This window comes from Lacerta agilis, chromosome 4 (assembly GCF_009819535.1).
Source record: "Lacerta agilis isolate rLacAgi1 chromosome 4, rLacAgi1.pri, whole genome shotgun sequence".
Classification (NCBI taxonomy): Eukaryota; Metazoa; Chordata; class Lepidosauria; order Squamata; family Lacertidae; genus Lacerta; species Lacerta agilis.
The window spans coordinates 6,902,124-6,918,657 of record NC_046315.1 but is presented as its reverse complement, the minus strand read 5'-3'; the positions used below and the strand labels follow the sequence as shown (position 1 = coordinate 6,918,657).

The 16,534-nt window shown below is 46.4% G+C and overlaps 1 protein-coding gene across 1 annotated transcript in view; it reads left to right on the top strand.

Annotated features, from left to right (window-relative positions):
* Positions 1-16,534, top strand: part of ARHGEF17 (Rho guanine nucleotide exchange factor 17) — a 97,343-nt gene that overhangs the window by 64,522 nt on the left and 16,287 nt on the right. The window contains exons 7-14 of the mRNA XM_033145967.1: positions 1,612-1,662; positions 5,086-5,195; positions 7,078-7,163; positions 8,091-8,209; positions 10,512-10,725; positions 11,606-11,679; positions 13,042-13,235; positions 15,348-15,598. Of these exons, the coding sequence (XP_033001858.1) occupies positions 1,612-1,662; positions 5,086-5,195; positions 7,078-7,163; positions 8,091-8,209; positions 10,512-10,725; positions 11,606-11,679; positions 13,042-13,235; positions 15,348-15,598 (1,099 nt within the window). The remainder of the gene's footprint in view (positions 1-1,611; positions 1,663-5,085; positions 5,196-7,077; positions 7,164-8,090; positions 8,210-10,511; positions 10,726-11,605; positions 11,680-13,041; positions 13,236-15,347; positions 15,599-16,534) is intronic.

Genomic DNA, 16,534 nt, shown 5'->3' with positions numbered 1-16,534 from the left:
TGTAGTGGTTAAGAGCGGTAGACTCGTAATCTGGGGAACCGGGTTCGCGTCTCCACTCCTCCACATGCAGCTGCTGGGTGACCTTGGGCTAGTCACGCTTCTCTGAAGTCTCTCAGCCCCACTCACCTCACAGAGTGTTTGTTGTGGGGGAGGAAGGGAAAAGGAGAATGTTAGCCGCTTTGAGACTCCTTCGGGTAGTGAAAAGCGGGATATCAAATCCAAACTCTTCTTTAAAAACTAGGTGCATCTTATGGTCGGGTGTGTCTTATGGAGCGAAAAAATATGGCAATTTTGGTTACCCGGTCCTCAACACGTGCCCCCACCCTCTCGGTGTTCCCCCTCTAGAGGACAAAAGTCTGTGTCACGCTGGAAAGTGACCAAGAGATGGAAGGAGATGCTAAATTGTTTCTTTGTTTCCTGGCTTTATTTCCTGCCTTTCTAACCAAAGCACTCGAGGAGGTGAACGTTTTATCGTAATGACCTGCAATCTGAAGGACGTAATATGAAATGGAAAGGGGATAAAAATAAGAGCTTTTATACATTCCCATAATGGCTAGTTGGAATTATCACTGGAGGTGGGGCAGTTTGGGGAGGGGTGGCATCTAGAGCGGGCAAGGCTGTCCTACCTTTCCCCCTGCTACAGTAAGCTTGCCATAATCCCTAAGCCTGATGGAAAAACTGATGTCGGTTAATGCCATGCACAATCTCCCTCGGGAGTAATTCTATGGGAACATTTGACAGGAATAACCGCTGTTGACTGCTCTGACTGCATGCATGGCGGGCACCTGCAAGCCACAGGGGTGGGATCTGTTCGGGGGGGGCTATCTATTCTGTGTCCAGGGCGGCTGTCTACCAGCTCCATCTGGTACGCAGGCTGAGACCCTACCTGCCTGCAGACTGTCTTGCCAGAGTGGTGCATGCTCTGGTTATCTCCCACTTGGGCTACTGCAATGCGCCCTCCGTGGGGCTACCTTTGAAGGTGACCCGGAAACTGCAATTAATCCAGAATGTGGCAGCTAGACTGGTGACTGGGAGTGGCCGCCGAGACCACAAAACACCGGTCTTGAAAGACCTACATTGGTTCCCAGTAAGTTTCCGAGCACAATTCAAAATGTTGGTGCTGACCTTGAAAACCCTAAACAGCCTCGGCCCAGTAGACCTGAAGGAGCGTCTCCACCCCCATCGTTCAGCCCGGACACGGAGGTCCAGCTCCGAGGGCCTTCTGGCGGTTCCGTCCCTGCGAGAAGTGAGGTTACAGGGAACCAGGCAGAGGGCCTTCTTGGTGGTGGCGCTCGCCCTGTGGAATGCCCTCCTGTCAGATGTCAAGGAAATAAACAACTATCTTACTTTTAGAAGACATCTGAAGGCAGCCCTGTTTAGAGAGGTTTTTAACGTTTGATGTTTTTAATATTCTGTTGGGAGCTGCCCAGAGTGTCTGGGGAAACCCAGCCAGATGGGCAGGGTATAAATAAATTATTATTATTATTATTATCATCATCATCATCATCATCATTATCTTTATCTTGCTTCACCACACTGTCACGATAGAGAAGTCGGTGTTAAGATCCACTTTGGCCGTTTGGCGATCACTGATTCCTTGTGTCTCCACAGCTTCAGGCCCCGCTGCGGAGATTCTTGCGCCAGGAGATGCTAGTGGAAGTGGTAAGAGAGCCCTCCGTAATCTGTCTTATTTTGCAAATTCGTAGTCAGCCTTTTTAATGAACGTTACATATTTTTCCTCTTTTGGTTTATCGGGGTGGGTCGGTGTGAACGGTCTCTGTGAGCTGAACAGCCCTTGGTTCAACGCAGGATCAGAACCCCAGCTTGCTCATTCCCCCACCAAAAGCAATTCTTTAAACTAATAAAAAAAAACACAGATCCTAATAACTGTTGGAAGTGTAAACAAGTAGTTGGTTCTTTCATATGTGGTGGACTTGCAAGAAAGCGAGGGAATTTTGGGAAATGATATACGTATGATGAGATAAAAAAGCTGTTTAAAGTGATTATACTAAAAATAAAATTAAAAATCCTGAAGCTTTTTCTTCTTGGCATGATAGGTACAGAAGTTCCAAAAAGATGGTTAGATTGTTTGTGTATGTAACTACGACAGCGAGGATATGCTATGCACAAAATGCTGAATCTGTTAAATCAGTTAAAATAAGAGAACTTAATGATGATTGCTTTATGGAAGAATGGAAGCCATTTTTCGAACTACAGTATTTAAAGAAATAGTAGGGGAGGATGAATTATTCGTGAGCAGGATTTGAACTAGGAGCAGCAGAAGGAATTAGAGATTATTGTATTAATGTTATGGTATAATAGAGGGAAGATAAGGGGGAGGAATAAAAAAGGAAAATGGGATGGGAAGTCGACGAGACAGAAGAAAAATCTTTTACGTACTGGAATGCTTATGTGAAATTTCTGGAAATTTAATAAGATATATCTAAATATATCTATATATAAAAACAGAGGTTCTCAGGAAACCAAATTCGTTATCTCGTATCTCAGTCTCCGGCTTGTTCCCCCCACTAGCTCCCCTTGTGCTTTTGCAGAATTTAGGCTGTAAACCAGGGGTCAGCAGGGGGCCGGTTCACTGTCCCTCAGACCTTGTGGGGGGCCGGACTATATTCCGAAGAAAAAAATACTGTATATTCTGGCGTATATAAGACTACTTTTTAATCCAGGAAAATCTTCTCAAAAGTCGGGGGTCGTCTTATACCCCGGGTGGAGAATCTGCGGTCGAGTGTATCTCAAACTCTATATTTTAACTGGAAAAGTTGGGGGTCGTCTTATATGCCGGAAAATACGGTAGAACAAATTCCTATGCCCCACAAATAACCCAGAGGTGCATTTTCAATAAAAGCACACATTCTGCTCATGTAAAAACACGAGGCAGGCCCCACAAGTAACCCAGAGATGCATTTTAAATAAAAGGGCACATTCTGCTCTTGTAAAAACACCAGGCAGGCCCCACAAATAACCCAGAGGTGCATTTTAAATAAAAGGGCACATTCTGCTCTTGTAAAAACACCAGGCAGGTCCCACAAATATCCCAGAGGTGCATTTTAAATAAAACCACAGATTCTGTTCATGTAAAAACACCAGGCAGGCCCCACAAGTAACCCAGAGATGCATTTTAAATAAAAGGACACATTCTGCTCATGTAAAAACACCAGGCAGGCCCCACAAATAACCCAGAGATGCATTTTAAATAAAAGGACACATTCTGCTCATGTAAAAACACCAGGCAGGCCCCACAAATAACCCAGAGATGCATTTTAAATAAAAGGACACATTCTGCTCATGTAAAAACACGAGGCAGGCCCCACAAATAACCCAGAGATGCATTTTAAATAAAAGGACACATTCTGCTCTTGTAAAAACACCAGGCAGGCCCCACAAATAACCCAGAGATGCATTTTAAATAAAACCACAGATTCTGTTCATGTAAAAACACCAGGCAGGCCCCACAAGTAACCCAGAGATGCATTTTAAATAAAAGGGCACATTCTGCTCTTGTAAAAACACCAGGCAGGCCCCACAAATATCCCAGAGATGCATTTTAAATAAAAGGGCACATTCTACTCATGGAAAAAAAAAACAACCACTGGTTCCCAGACTGTCAGCGGGCCGGATTGAGAACGCGACTAGGCCGGATTTGGCCCCCGGGCCTTAGGTTGCCTACCCATGCTGTAAACGCAGCACCTAAATTTCAGCTGCCTTGGGACTCCCCAACACTTTCAGGGTTTGCTTTTTAGACAGAAGCAACCTTTCTCTTCCCCCCCCCCCCACCGCAGAACATTTCCCCCCGGCTCCCGGTGCTGTGACGGGGAGATAACAATCAAAATTCCCCCAGCCGAGAGCGTGTGCCACCCTGCGTTGCCATGGCAACCCCGGGAGCAGGGGATCCAAATAAAAAGGCCCTCTTCCGCACAAAAGGCCTCGCCTGGCTTTTCCAGATCACGTTGGATTCCAGCGTGGCCGCGAACAGCCAGTCGTGTCTGCCGCCACCCCAGCCTCGCGACTCACCCAGCCTCCTGTCACCTTTTAGCCTTTAGTCCTTTACCTTTTAGCCTTCCCTACAATGAAATTTACCAGTATAATCAACTCTTTAAAACATTTAGAAGATAAAATCAACAATAAACTAAAAATGCACCCACATTATCAGGGCTTTTTTTTCCAGCCGGAACTCACCAGAACCTCTTTGGTTTCGTTTTAATCGTTCCCCGCAGCAGTGGGGCAAGTTCAACAGGTTTGGGTGACTGCTCCCCCTAAAAAAAGGTCAAGAAGTTCCGGCACCTCTTTTTCGAGGGGGGGGGGGAAGCCCTGCACATCATCATTAAATTAACTTTGTATACCACCGTTCATCTGTAGATCTCAGGGTGGTTCACAGCACAAAAATACAAGGAAAAAACACAAAATACATAATATGAAACAAGTGCAAACCAATAACTTCCCTTCCCCCCCTCCACAAACACATAAGCATAAGCTCTTCCGAACAAAGGCGTTTTTAGCACCCTTCGTCAGCCATTAAGGAGTATTGTAGCCCCTTAAAGACTTACCGTATTTTCCGGCGTATAAGACGACTGGGCATATAAGACGACCCCCAACTTTTCCAGTTAAAATATAGAGTTTGAGATATACTTGACCGCAGATTCCTCCACCCGGCGTATAAGACGACCCCCGACTTTTGAGAAGATTTTCCTGGATTAAAAAGTAGTCTTATACGCCAGAATATACAGTAGCTTGTTCACTGTAGCATAAGCTACACTGGAGCTACTAAAACCCTTTGAACTCATAAAGAACTTTGCTTTCCACTAGTAAGAAACTGGGTGTCCCCTTGTTCCGTCACATGAAAAGGAGATCTGTTTGGTCCTAAAGCTTGCCTACGCTTGCCCAAGCAAGCGTCGGGGGGATGGGTAGAATCTTAGAATTCTAGAGTTGGAAGGCGGACCCTGAGGGTCCTCTGGTCCAAACCCTCTTTTGCCCAACGTGGGACTCGAACCCACGGCCCTGAGATTATAAGAGCCTCTTGCTCGACCGACTGAGCTGTCCCAGCCTGACTTCTCCTGTGTCTCGTTGCAGAAGGCCGTGGGCGGGAAGAAGGACCGCTCGCTTTTCCTCTTCACGGACCTGCTCGTCTGCACCACCCTGAAACGCAAGTCGGGGTCTCTGCGGCGAAGCTCCATGAGCCTGTAAGTGACCGACCACCAAAGCCCACGCAAAGTTGTTGTGCGATTGACAGCTCGAGGGACATGTCTGGGATGGACTGGGGGGGGGGGGGGAACCCGCTGGGGAACACCCAAGGGAAGAAGGCTCAGAGCCCGGGGATTGGTGGTGGGACAGTGATGAGTGGTCAGAGGGAGAAGCCTTGGAGGAGTAGGTGTCGGAAGATGGAGAGGGAACAGGGCTTAGTGAGCGGGGAGAGTCGGTGGCAGAATGGCGGCCAGAATTAGAGGGAGAAGCAGGAGAGGAGGAAGGCCGAGAGGTGTCCGGCTGGTGAAGAGTCACGGGTGCCTGTGGGAATGTTCAGGAAGGCAGGAGAGGATATATTGTTTATTAATATCCTTCCTAACTTGCGTTAGCAAGTTCCTTTATTTAGCAGAGTTTACATTCCCCTTTTAATGCACAGCGGGTAGCTGGTTGCAGGCTTGTTTAAGCCTCTCATTATCATACAATTCAGTATTGAATTGTATGTTCCTGGTAAGTTCCCCTTTTTATCCCTCTTAAAAGAATGAACACACGGCAATCTTATTTAAAGTCAATAAAAGTAGTTTACTCACATTCAGTTCGCAGTTGGATCCCTGAAGGCAGACTTAGTTACAAAATATATACGTGTGCAGCTATCCCATATGGAGATAGTCCCAGTGTCCTCTGTTGGCTGGAAGCATCTCTAGGTAAAAAAGTTGCTCCAGTGATGGAGAGAAGTCAAAGAGAGAGAGAGTGCTGTGTGCCTTGTGCTTTAGTTACCTGCACAGGTAAGGTCACGCCCACCTCTGGTCAAATGCAAGAGGAAGTGTGTCCCAGCCCAGGAGGAAACAGGAAGTTGCAACTGGCTGGACCAAACATCCCCTTGCATGTCCACTCTAGGAAAACAAGGAAAGTTGCACTTGACTGCTACTTATGTATCACATCCCACGTATCCCAGTGTCTCCCAATCCTGCAACAAACTCCCCTTCCCCTAGTCTCCCAGGACCAGAAGAGGCATGAAGCGGCAGGAGCAAAGGCAGACACACAAGCACAGTCTCCCATTGCTTGGGGAAAGCCCAGAAGAGGAAGGGAGTTATATAAATCTGTGGGGGGAGATGGGGGCCAATTGATTTCATGGGGCGAGACCTGCTGTGCTCATTAGGCGTGACAGCCAAGCCTGTGCAGATCGTGTTTTTTTCTAATAAAGAGCTAACTTCCAACTTGAACGGTGTGATTTACAACCATAATAATTGCAAAGGACAGGCATCTTATCAGGAGCCAGACTGTTTCTCAGCTCCCACGGGGACCATTTCTGTCCATAAGGCACAGGCCCAAACCATGCCTACCTGCCCCACACCTGATGTCAGGTGCGGGTTAGCCAGAGACATGGCTGCCAATGAATAACCACTGTGGCATAACCGGGGGTGCCTGGTAGCCCCAAGGCAGCTGGGATATGCCGCAGCATGGAGTTCTCCATCGGGAATTCTGTCGCACAGTCGGCGCTGAGTGCGAGTCCTGATTTCAGCAGGGGTTGGGCTGTTCTTTGGAGTTCCCCGTCGGGAACTTCAGGATCCAGCTCAACGGCTGGGAGAGGCCCCATCCCTAGTTATGAAATGCAGCAAAAAATTAGGGTCCACCTCAGCCAAGAATGCACAACTGGCAGGCAAGCGTGCCTTATATCGGAGGCATCTCAGAAATCTAGGTTTTGCACTTAAGTTAGAAAATGGGCTAGGCCCTGCCCACAGGCTTAGCATCTTGATCAAGGGAAGAAAGAAGACTTAAGATCCAAATGGAAGGTGTTCACCTTTAAAATAGGGCAATAAGGCCACTTGGTGGTTGCATTCAGTACTGCTCCCCTTCTTAGTGTTACGTGATTTTTCTTTGCAGTTACACAGCAGCCAGTGTGATCGACACAGCCAGCAAGTACAAATTGCTCTGGAAATTTCCGCTGGAAGACCTGGACATTGTGAAAGGTCTGTTGCCGCCGGTGTTGTTCCTTTTCAGAATGCATAAACAGATCTGCCTCCAGAGGATACCAGAGCGTTGTTCAGAAACAGGAATCTATAAAACACAATGCAGACAATAAAACAGCGTTGAAACGCACGGACCTACAGGGATTTAAAGCTGCAGGGGGGGGGAAATACATTCTGGAGGGAGGCTTAAGAGGAAACCTTGAATGTAGCTCAGCAGCCTTGGCAGCTGATGCAACACTTTGAACAGTGGTACCTCAGTTTTCGAACATCTCCATTGACGGATTTTTCAGCTTTTGAACGCCGCAAACCTGGAATAAATGCTTCAGTTTTTGAACACTTTTCGGAAGTCGAACGTGCCACGCAGTTCAATACGCAGCTTTCCATATTGAATTTTCCGTATTGAGTTTCGGTTTCCGAACGTCTCTGAACTCGAACGGTCTTCCAGAACGGATTACGTTCGAAAACTGAGGGGCCGCTGTATTGTCGATAGGTTGCCCGGAAAGCAACAACGCAGCGGAGTTTTGCACGAGCTGCAGCTTCTGCCCCAAGTTGTTGTCGTGCCGTGTGGCTCGTGATCGCCAATCGGGAACGGCAACCACAACCTTTAGAAACACACATTTTGCGTGCAAACTACCTCCTGCCCGCTTTAAATTGGGGTTCGTCAATTTAAAGTGAAGGGTGTCACTTGCAATAACTGATGCAATAAATACAGAAATGCAAGGAGTATCGCTGCTGGTCTTTCACGTGGCCTAGCCGCTTGCCTCTTAATCGCCGCATTTTTAAACCTCCAAATGGTACTATATAAAGTTGATATTTCGTGTTACATCAGAACAAGCAGTAGATAATGAGAAATGCGGCTGGCTTAGATCTCCAGCCTCCTTGCCTGAGACAAATGCAGTGTGATGTGTGATTTCTGTCCGACTCTAGGGGCTTCTCAATCACCCAATCGTGAGAGCATCCAGAAGGCCATCTCCCGCCTGGATGAAGACCTCAGCACCCTTGGCCAAGTTAGCAAGCTTTCAGAGACCCTCAGCTTCCCCCATCAGGTGAGAACCATCGAGGTTGTCGGGGCGAGTACAGGCGTTTCATAAAACCATTTTTAGTTTTAGGGACGTGGGTGGCGCTATGGGTTAAACCGTAGAGCCTAGGGCTTGCCAATCAGAAAGTCGGCGGTTCGAATCCCCGCGACAGGGTGAGCTCCCGTTGCTCTGTCCCTGCTCCTGCCAACCTAGCAGTTTGAAAGCACATCAAAGTCAAGTAGATAAATAGGTACTGCTCCGGCGGGAAGGTAAATGGCATTTCCGTGCGCTGCTCTGGTTTGCCAGAAGTGGCTTAGTCATGCTGGCCACATGACCCGGAAGCCGTACGCCGGCTCCCTCGGTCAGTAAAGCGAGATGAGCACCGCAACTCCAGAGTCGTCCGCGACTGGACCTAATGGTCAGGGGTCCCTTTACCCTTTACCAGAATGGGTTTCATTTAAAGATTTTTGTGTGAGTGTGTGTGTATAATTTTTATTAAATTTTCTGTTTTACAATTTAAAATATTCATTTAAACAACCTCAAATTATCAGCGACTTCCCTTCTTCTCTTTCCATGGTTCATTTTTCATATCATAAATCCCTGCATATTTTACATAAACTAAACCATTCAGTATTCCATTATTTCACCCGTCAAAACTTATTTACACTGTTGAATTTATCTTAATGCTGCCCACATTTTCAGGTGTACACGATTTCCCCCCCCCCCCATATATTCAATAAAAGTTTTCCAATCTTCTCTAAACATATGTTCTTCTTCTTCTCTTATTTTGTATGTTAAGTCTGCAAGCTGCGCATATTCCATCAGCTTAAGTTGCCTTTCTTCTTTGGTTGGGACCTGGCTCTTTTCCCATTTTGGGGCTAACAAAACACGCGCCGTAGTAGTGGCATACATAAATAAAGGTTATTGAAATATTAAAATATACTGTATTTTTCGCTCCAAAAGACGCACTTTTTTCCTCCTAAAAAGTAAGGGGAAATGTCTGTGCGTCTTATGGGGCAAATGGTGGTCCCTGGAGCCAATTGCCTAGGGGCCAAAAGCAGATCGTGCTCTTTGATTTACAAAGAGAGAAGGGGGTGTTGAAAGGAAGCTGCTGAACAGCTGTTCAGCAAGTGATCGGGAGAGAGATAAGGCTCCCTTTCCAGCCCCGCCCCCTTGCCCAGGCCTCCAGTGTTGAATGCAGAGGGAGGCTGTTGGTTTCCCCAGCGACATGTGACTGGCTGATTAGATTTTCTGTCTGGAAACTGCAGAAATGGCTGTAGGACTAGAAGCTGCAGAACTGTGAGTTGGACCCCATAAAAACGGGGCTTTTCCTCTTCACAAAAAAAGCTGCTCCACTTTCATTTGATCCTGAAAAAAACAGGGCTTTTCCCTTTGCAAAAAAGCAGCACCACTTTCAGCTTATCCTCAAAAAAGCAAGGCTTTTCCCTTTGCAAAAAAGCTGCACCACTTTCAGCTGATCCTCAAAAAAGCAGGGCTTTTCCCTTTGCAAAAAAGCTGCACCACTTTCAGCTGATCCTCAAAAAAGCAGGGCTTTTCCCTTTGCAAAAAAGCTGCACCACTTTCAGCTGATCCTCAAAAAACAGGGCTTTTCCCTTTGCAAAAAAGCTGCACCACTTTCAGCTGATCCTCAAAAAAACAGGGCTTTTCCCTTTGCAAAAAAGCTGCACCACTTTCAGCTGATCCTCAAAAAAGCAGGGCTTTTCCCTTTGCAAAAAAAGCTGCACCACTTTCAGCTTATCCTCAAAAAAAGGGCTTTTCCCTTTGCAAAAAAGCTGCACCACTTTCAGCTTATCCTCAAAAAAACAGGGCTTTTCCCTTTGCAAAAAAGCTGCACCACTTTCAGCTGATCCTCAAAAAAACAGGGCTTTCCCCCTTTCCTCCTGTAAAAACTAGGTGCGTCTTATATAGCGAAAAATAGGGTGCCAGCTCTAAAAGTAACAAACCAGAACGGCAGCAGCATTTAAACCTCCACAAATGCTTTCCAGAAGGAAAGAATAAATTAGCAACCTTCTAAAATCAGGAAGATTTTCGTCAGCTCACCCTGGGGAGAGAACTCCACATCTGTGGTGCCTCCACCAAAAGGCCCTGTCCTTGATGCCTTCCAGTTGGGTCGCCTCTAAATGTGGAGCTTGGAAATCAAAGCTCTTGTACCAACCCGGTTGATAAGGACTAAAGGTTGCCCTTACAGGCTCGTAGGCTGTTGCGAATGCATAATATGGACTAGAAACTTGCTGCCGCGGCATTTTGTTCCACAAAGTCCGTGGTGTTCTCCCAGCTAATGCCGGCATTTGTGTCTGCTCACCCTCAGAGCCTGGACGACGTCATCAAGGACCTGATGGCTGCCATCCACCGCGAACTGGCGGAGAAGCAGTCGCTTTCCTTCACCCAGTCTTTCCCGCCCAACAAAATGGAGCTCACAGCAACCAAGGCGGACGGCACGGAGTCCTACATCTTCGAGTTCCCCAACCCAGACGCGCGCCACAGCTTTGAACAAGCCTTCGAGGACACCAAGAAGAAACTAGGTCCTTGTCTTGAGTGTTTTGGGGTTTTGTTTTCAATATTGTAGGGTTTGGGTTTTTTTTTTTTTACGGCTTTACACTGTTTTAATGTTTCGGCGTAGGGAGCGCTTTGTAAAGGCCCCCAGAGAACTCTTGCTGTGGAGAAGCCGCACACATCATGCGGTCAATAAAGCTCGTAATGCTTGCCATCAGTTCGCAAGAGTGCTTCTCGGACCTGTCCCTGCACATAGAAAACTAGCGTGTCAGTATGAAGCTGAAGCCTGTCTCCCTGACATGCTAGCTTTCTGTGTGCGTGGATTTATATTTTGGGGGGGTGCATTCGGCCACTTGAGTGCAGTCTCAACTGACAGAGCCTCTGCACAAGTTGTCTTCCTCACCTGCTTCTTTAGGCCTTTAGAAGTAGCTCTGAAGAGGGAGGTTGGCCAAAAAATGTGCTGTCGTGCTCCTCCCTCAACCAAGAGTTCAGCCCAAGACATACTATGGAGGGGCTGATCTGGAGCACAAATAAGTGTGGGGTTTCCCCCCCCCCAACACGCCCCCTCTCTGTAGGTGCTCCTGCGGCACTGATGAACAAGCTGCAAGGCTTTATCCCGAGTCAAATTGACCACTTGCTTCCACCGCAGGAACAGCACTATTTGCAAACTGCCGCTGACAAATAGCGTGGGCAGCGAAAATGTTTGCGAACATGCTGTGACATCACAGCAGCTCAGCCAGTGGCTGTGGAGTCTTAAGAGACGAGAACCAGGGAACGGTCAGATTTTAGAAGCGGGGTAGATAGATTCAAGATGGCTGTTCATTATCGTGACTCCACAGAGCTGCAGTGGATTGCGCCGCAAATCGGACCGCGCTACAGGTTTGTTTGTTTTTTCCTTTTCGTAACCAGCTTCCTACAAAAACTGCCTGGACCCTGAGTTCCTGAAGGCGATTCCCATCATGAAAACGCGGAGTGGGATGCAGGTAGGTCCAAGCTTTGCAAACCAAATTCACGCAGTTCATCTGCTGTTAGTTGCTTCCATTTCCATATTAACTGCCTGAAACCATAGTTCAGTTTGCTGATGGTTTAGAAAACACAAACCCTCAGTGCACCTCATTTAATTCTACTGCACTTTGAATGAAGACCATTGCTTCAAAAGCGCCTCTACCTAAAATCTTAACAGTTGGCTTGCTGGAGCTGGTTGTTGTTGTTTTTCCGTTTGTTTTTTTAATATTAAAAAATAATTTTATTTCGAAATCACAAAAAACCACATGCAAACATCATGTTTCAGAAATAACACATTCAAATTCTAAATTCATATACAGGTGAAACTCAAAAAATTAGACTATCATTGAAAAGTCCATTTATGTAAGCAATTGTTTTCATTAGCTACTGGAGTTTAATATATGAGATAGACTCATGACATGCAACGCGAGATATGTCAAGCCTTTATTTGTTATAATTGTGATGATTATGGCATACAGCTGATGAAAACCCCAAAGTTGAGATTGTTAATTTGGGGTTCTCATCAGCTGTACACCACAATCATCACAATTATAACAAAGAAAGGCTTGACATATCTCGCTTTGCATGTCATGAATCTATCTCATAGTTTCACCTTTTAAGTTAAATTACTGAAATAAATGAACTTTTCCATGATATTCTAATTTTTCGAGTTTCACCTGACTCGAAACTGATACAGTGACTGATACAGACATGAACTTATAGCTCTGCACTGTAAATAGTATAAAACTGCTAAAAGACAGGACGGAGTCTTGGCTGTTTACTCACGAGCAACCACCCAGCGGACCTTACATGGTTTCTGATTTTCCCAGTCAAGTTTTGCCATTTCGGCATAGTCCATGACCTTCATCAGCCACTCCTCTCTGGTTAGAACTTTTCTCCATCTCTGGGCCAGTAATATCCTCGCTGTTGCCTTGGAATCTCTGTACCTAAAATGCCTAACAAAAAAAGCCTCTGGTTTTCCCCACAAATGTTATTTTAAACATTTTTTTCGATTCGTTGTGAATCATTTCCCAGAATGCTTTAGCTATCTTGCACGCCCACCACATATGGTAGAATGTGCCTTCCTTCTTCCAAATATTGAATCAGTTCTATACATCTTTGCTAGTTTTACAAGTCTTAAATACCACCGACACGTCGTTTTCATGTAGTTTTCCTTCAACACACAGAACGCTGTAAATTTTAAGTCTTCCCTCCATAATTTTCCCCAAGATGGAAATTGAATATTGCGCCCAAAGTCTTTTTCCCATGCCAGTGAGCGCTTTTCAGGGCCTGTTTCAAAAGCAACCTGTTGTTTGTTTGTTTTGTCCCTTCTCCGGCAGTTCTCCTGCGCCTCGCCCAGCCACAGCAACCCGGAGAACGCCTACGAGGTCTGGGTGTGCAACAGCGACGGTTACGTCGGGCAGGTCTGCCTCCTCAGCGTCAAAAAGGAGCCCATCGTCGAGGCCTGCATCGCCGTCTGTTCTGCCAGGATCCTCTGCATCGCCTCTGTGCCAGGCCTCAAGCGAAGCTTCCGGTAAGGAAGTCGCCAGAAGAGGACTTGCCTGTGGCTGGTTTCATTTTTAGAACGTCTGCGGCAGCAAAGAGTCCCGTGGCCCCTGGGAAGCGAACGCATTTGCTTATGGCGTAAGCCAGCCTTTCTCGACCTTGGTTCCACAGGTGATGTTAAAACTACAACTCCCATCATCCCTAGCTAGCAGGGTCAGTGGTCAGGGGTGATGGGAGTTGTAGTCCAAGAACCTCTGGTTGAGAAGGACTGGCTTGTAAGCTTTTGGGGGGGACACAGAACCCGCTTCCGTCAGATACACACGTGGCTGGAAGCCAGGGAAACGTGTCCGGCAGGAAATGGCCAAATTAGAATTTATTTATTGTCCGTTTATTGCATTTCTATCCTGCGGCCGGCGTACATCTCCTCCCTATTTTATCTTTACAACAATAACAACAACCCTATGGTTTAGTGTGCATGCACACGAAAGCTCATACCAAGAACAAACTTAGTTGGTCTCTAAGGTGCTACTGGAAGGAAATTTTTTTATTTTTTATTTTGTTTCGACTATGGCAGACCAACGCGGCTACCTACCTGTAACAACAACCCTATGGAGTAGATAGATTAGGTTGAGAAGCAGTGACTGGCCCAAGGTCACCCAGTGAACTGCACGGCCGAGCGGGGATTCGAACTCTGCTCTCCCAAGACCTAGTCCAACACAGTGGGGTCAGAACCTGTGGTTTGAATATCTGAAAGATCATGTCCTTCCCTACAGACCCTCTTGGGTGTTAAAATAGGCAGAGGGGGCCCTTTTAGTAGTCCTGACACCTTTGGAAATGTGGGCGGGGGGGAGAGAAAAATGTCCTGGATCCAGGAAAGGATTCCTCCATTGTAGGGGGTTGGACTAGATGATCCTCGGGGTCCCTTCCAATTCTATGATTCTCTTAAAGGGCATTTAGTTCTGTGCTTCCTGAAAGCAGCGAATACCCAACTCCTGCAGTTCCCGTCCCCTCTTAGGCTTCCGTCCTGGTAGCTCATGTTTTGCTGTTCAATGCGGAGACTACGCAAATAAAATAAATGTAACCGGCTGCATTATAACACAAATAAAGTCTGTTATTTACTGTATCATATTAACATATCAACAAAGATGAGACATAAAATTAAACTGAAGGACCAGAAGAGACCCAGTGGATCCGTTGTCTCTCCAATCAGCTCTTGAAAGAAATTCAAACATTTACTAAAGTCTAATCCATGTGCGTTTGTTCATGTAGTCCAAAACAATCTGTATATAGGGTATTTTAATTCCATAAGACGACAAGGATTTCCGGAATATTTTATCCTTGTTTCACCATCCTGGGCTTCATCAGTGATATGAATTCAAATGTGATGTAACAAGACAGTGGATCCTTGTTGTCTTATGGAATTACAGGTGAAACTCGAAAAATTAGAATATCGTGGAAAAGTCCACTTATGTAAGCAATTGTTTTCATTAGCTACTGGAGTTTAATATATGAGATAGACTCACGACATGCAAAGCGAGATATGTCAAGCCTTTGTTTGTTATAATTGTGATGATTGTGGCGTACAGCTGATGAAAACCCTAAAGTTGAAATTGTTAATTTGGGGTTCTCATCAGCTGTACGCCATAATCATCACAATTCTAACAAAGAAAAGCTTGACATATCTCGCTTTGCATGTCATGAGTCTATCTCATATATTAATTTCACCTTTGAAGTTGAGTTACTGAAAGAAATGAACCTTTCCACAATATTCTAATTTTTCGAGTTTCACCTGTACAATGCCCTACGTATGGATTGTTTTTGGACTACATGAACAAACGCATGTGGAATAGACTTTAGTATATGTTTGAATTTCTTTCAAGAGCTGATGGGAGAGACAATGGATCCACTGGGTCTTCTGGTCCTTCAGTTGAATTTTATGTTTGCTGATATGTTAATATGATACAGTATATAACAGACTTTATTTGTGTTACCACGCAGCCAGTTACGTTTATTGTATTTGCGTAGTATCTTGTACGTAGCCAAAGGTTTGTTGTTGTGTTGTTCAGTGCAGAGACGCAGCTTCTCCGTTTATCTTCCCTCCATGCCTTTTCGTTCTCTCCCCACCTCACTCTGTGCCCAGGGAGCGTCCCGAACCTGTGGCCAGCCCTTCCTCAGAACCGGTTCACACGTCAATGGACGAGCCTGGCCCCCAGCAGTGCTTGCATATCTCCATTTCCGGGTCTTCTCTGGAGCTCTCGGACCCAGTGGACAGCACCAACCGAGAACTGGTCCCCTTCGACAGCGACGACACAGACGACGAGTCCTCACCGAGTCCTTCCGGCACCCTCCAGAGCCAAGCCAGCCACTCCACAATATCTTCCAGCTTCGGAAGTGAGTCGGACCGTTTGCACGGCAAAGTTGAGGGCTAGTAACTTGCCCCAAGCCAGCCATGCCCCCTTCGTCAGGTGCTGTCAGGGAACTGCCAATGGGCAGGGAGGAGGTGCGGGGGCTGTCGAGGGACAAAGAGCCACAGCGCCACTCTGGCAGCAGCCTCGAATCCAGCGAGGAAAGCAGGGTGTGCCTTAGTGGGGAGGAGCAGCAAACAGATAGTTTGGTGGGACCAGGGCACGGGGATGCTACAGAGCCCCGACACGCACCTGGAAGAGGGGAGGAGCAAAGCGCAGCCGCGCTTACGTCGCCCCAGGTGCGTAGAGGGATGAAACATAAGGATTCTAGGAGGAGATTCGGAATACCGAAACTTTTATGTTGGGGGAGGAACCGGCAAAGGCCACTCCCGGATTCTGGTACGGACTTGAGCGGTCATGAACTCTGAGGCTCTGCTTGTAAATAGCTTGTAAATAAACTGTTATATAAGTATCCAGACGCATCGGACTCTTTACTCCCGAGGAGGCACCACAGCAGCCTTACAGGTGCCCTTCTGTCGCTGAGCATATTTTTGAACCCGACCACCTCTCCTTTCCAAACCCAGCTCTGCATCTATGCAGAGTATTGTCGTAACAAACAATTCCTTCTTAGGAACGTCTCTTTGGCTTCCTTATGCAAGCTGGCAAAGTACAAACATTATTTTAAAAAAATAAAATTTATTAAACAAATTTAACAAAACAAATTATCGATCAATACAATCATCCCCCCCCCTTTTATTCCCTCCCCTCCCTCCCTCCCTCTCCCAGCCCCCCACTCTGATTTGTTTATACCTATTGTTCTCTGCATGTTATAAATCATAATAATGGAGATAATGGGGGGGGGGGGTTTAGGAACATGCTTGACTCCTTTGAGGACTGGTTATAAGAAATGTATAAAAGTCAC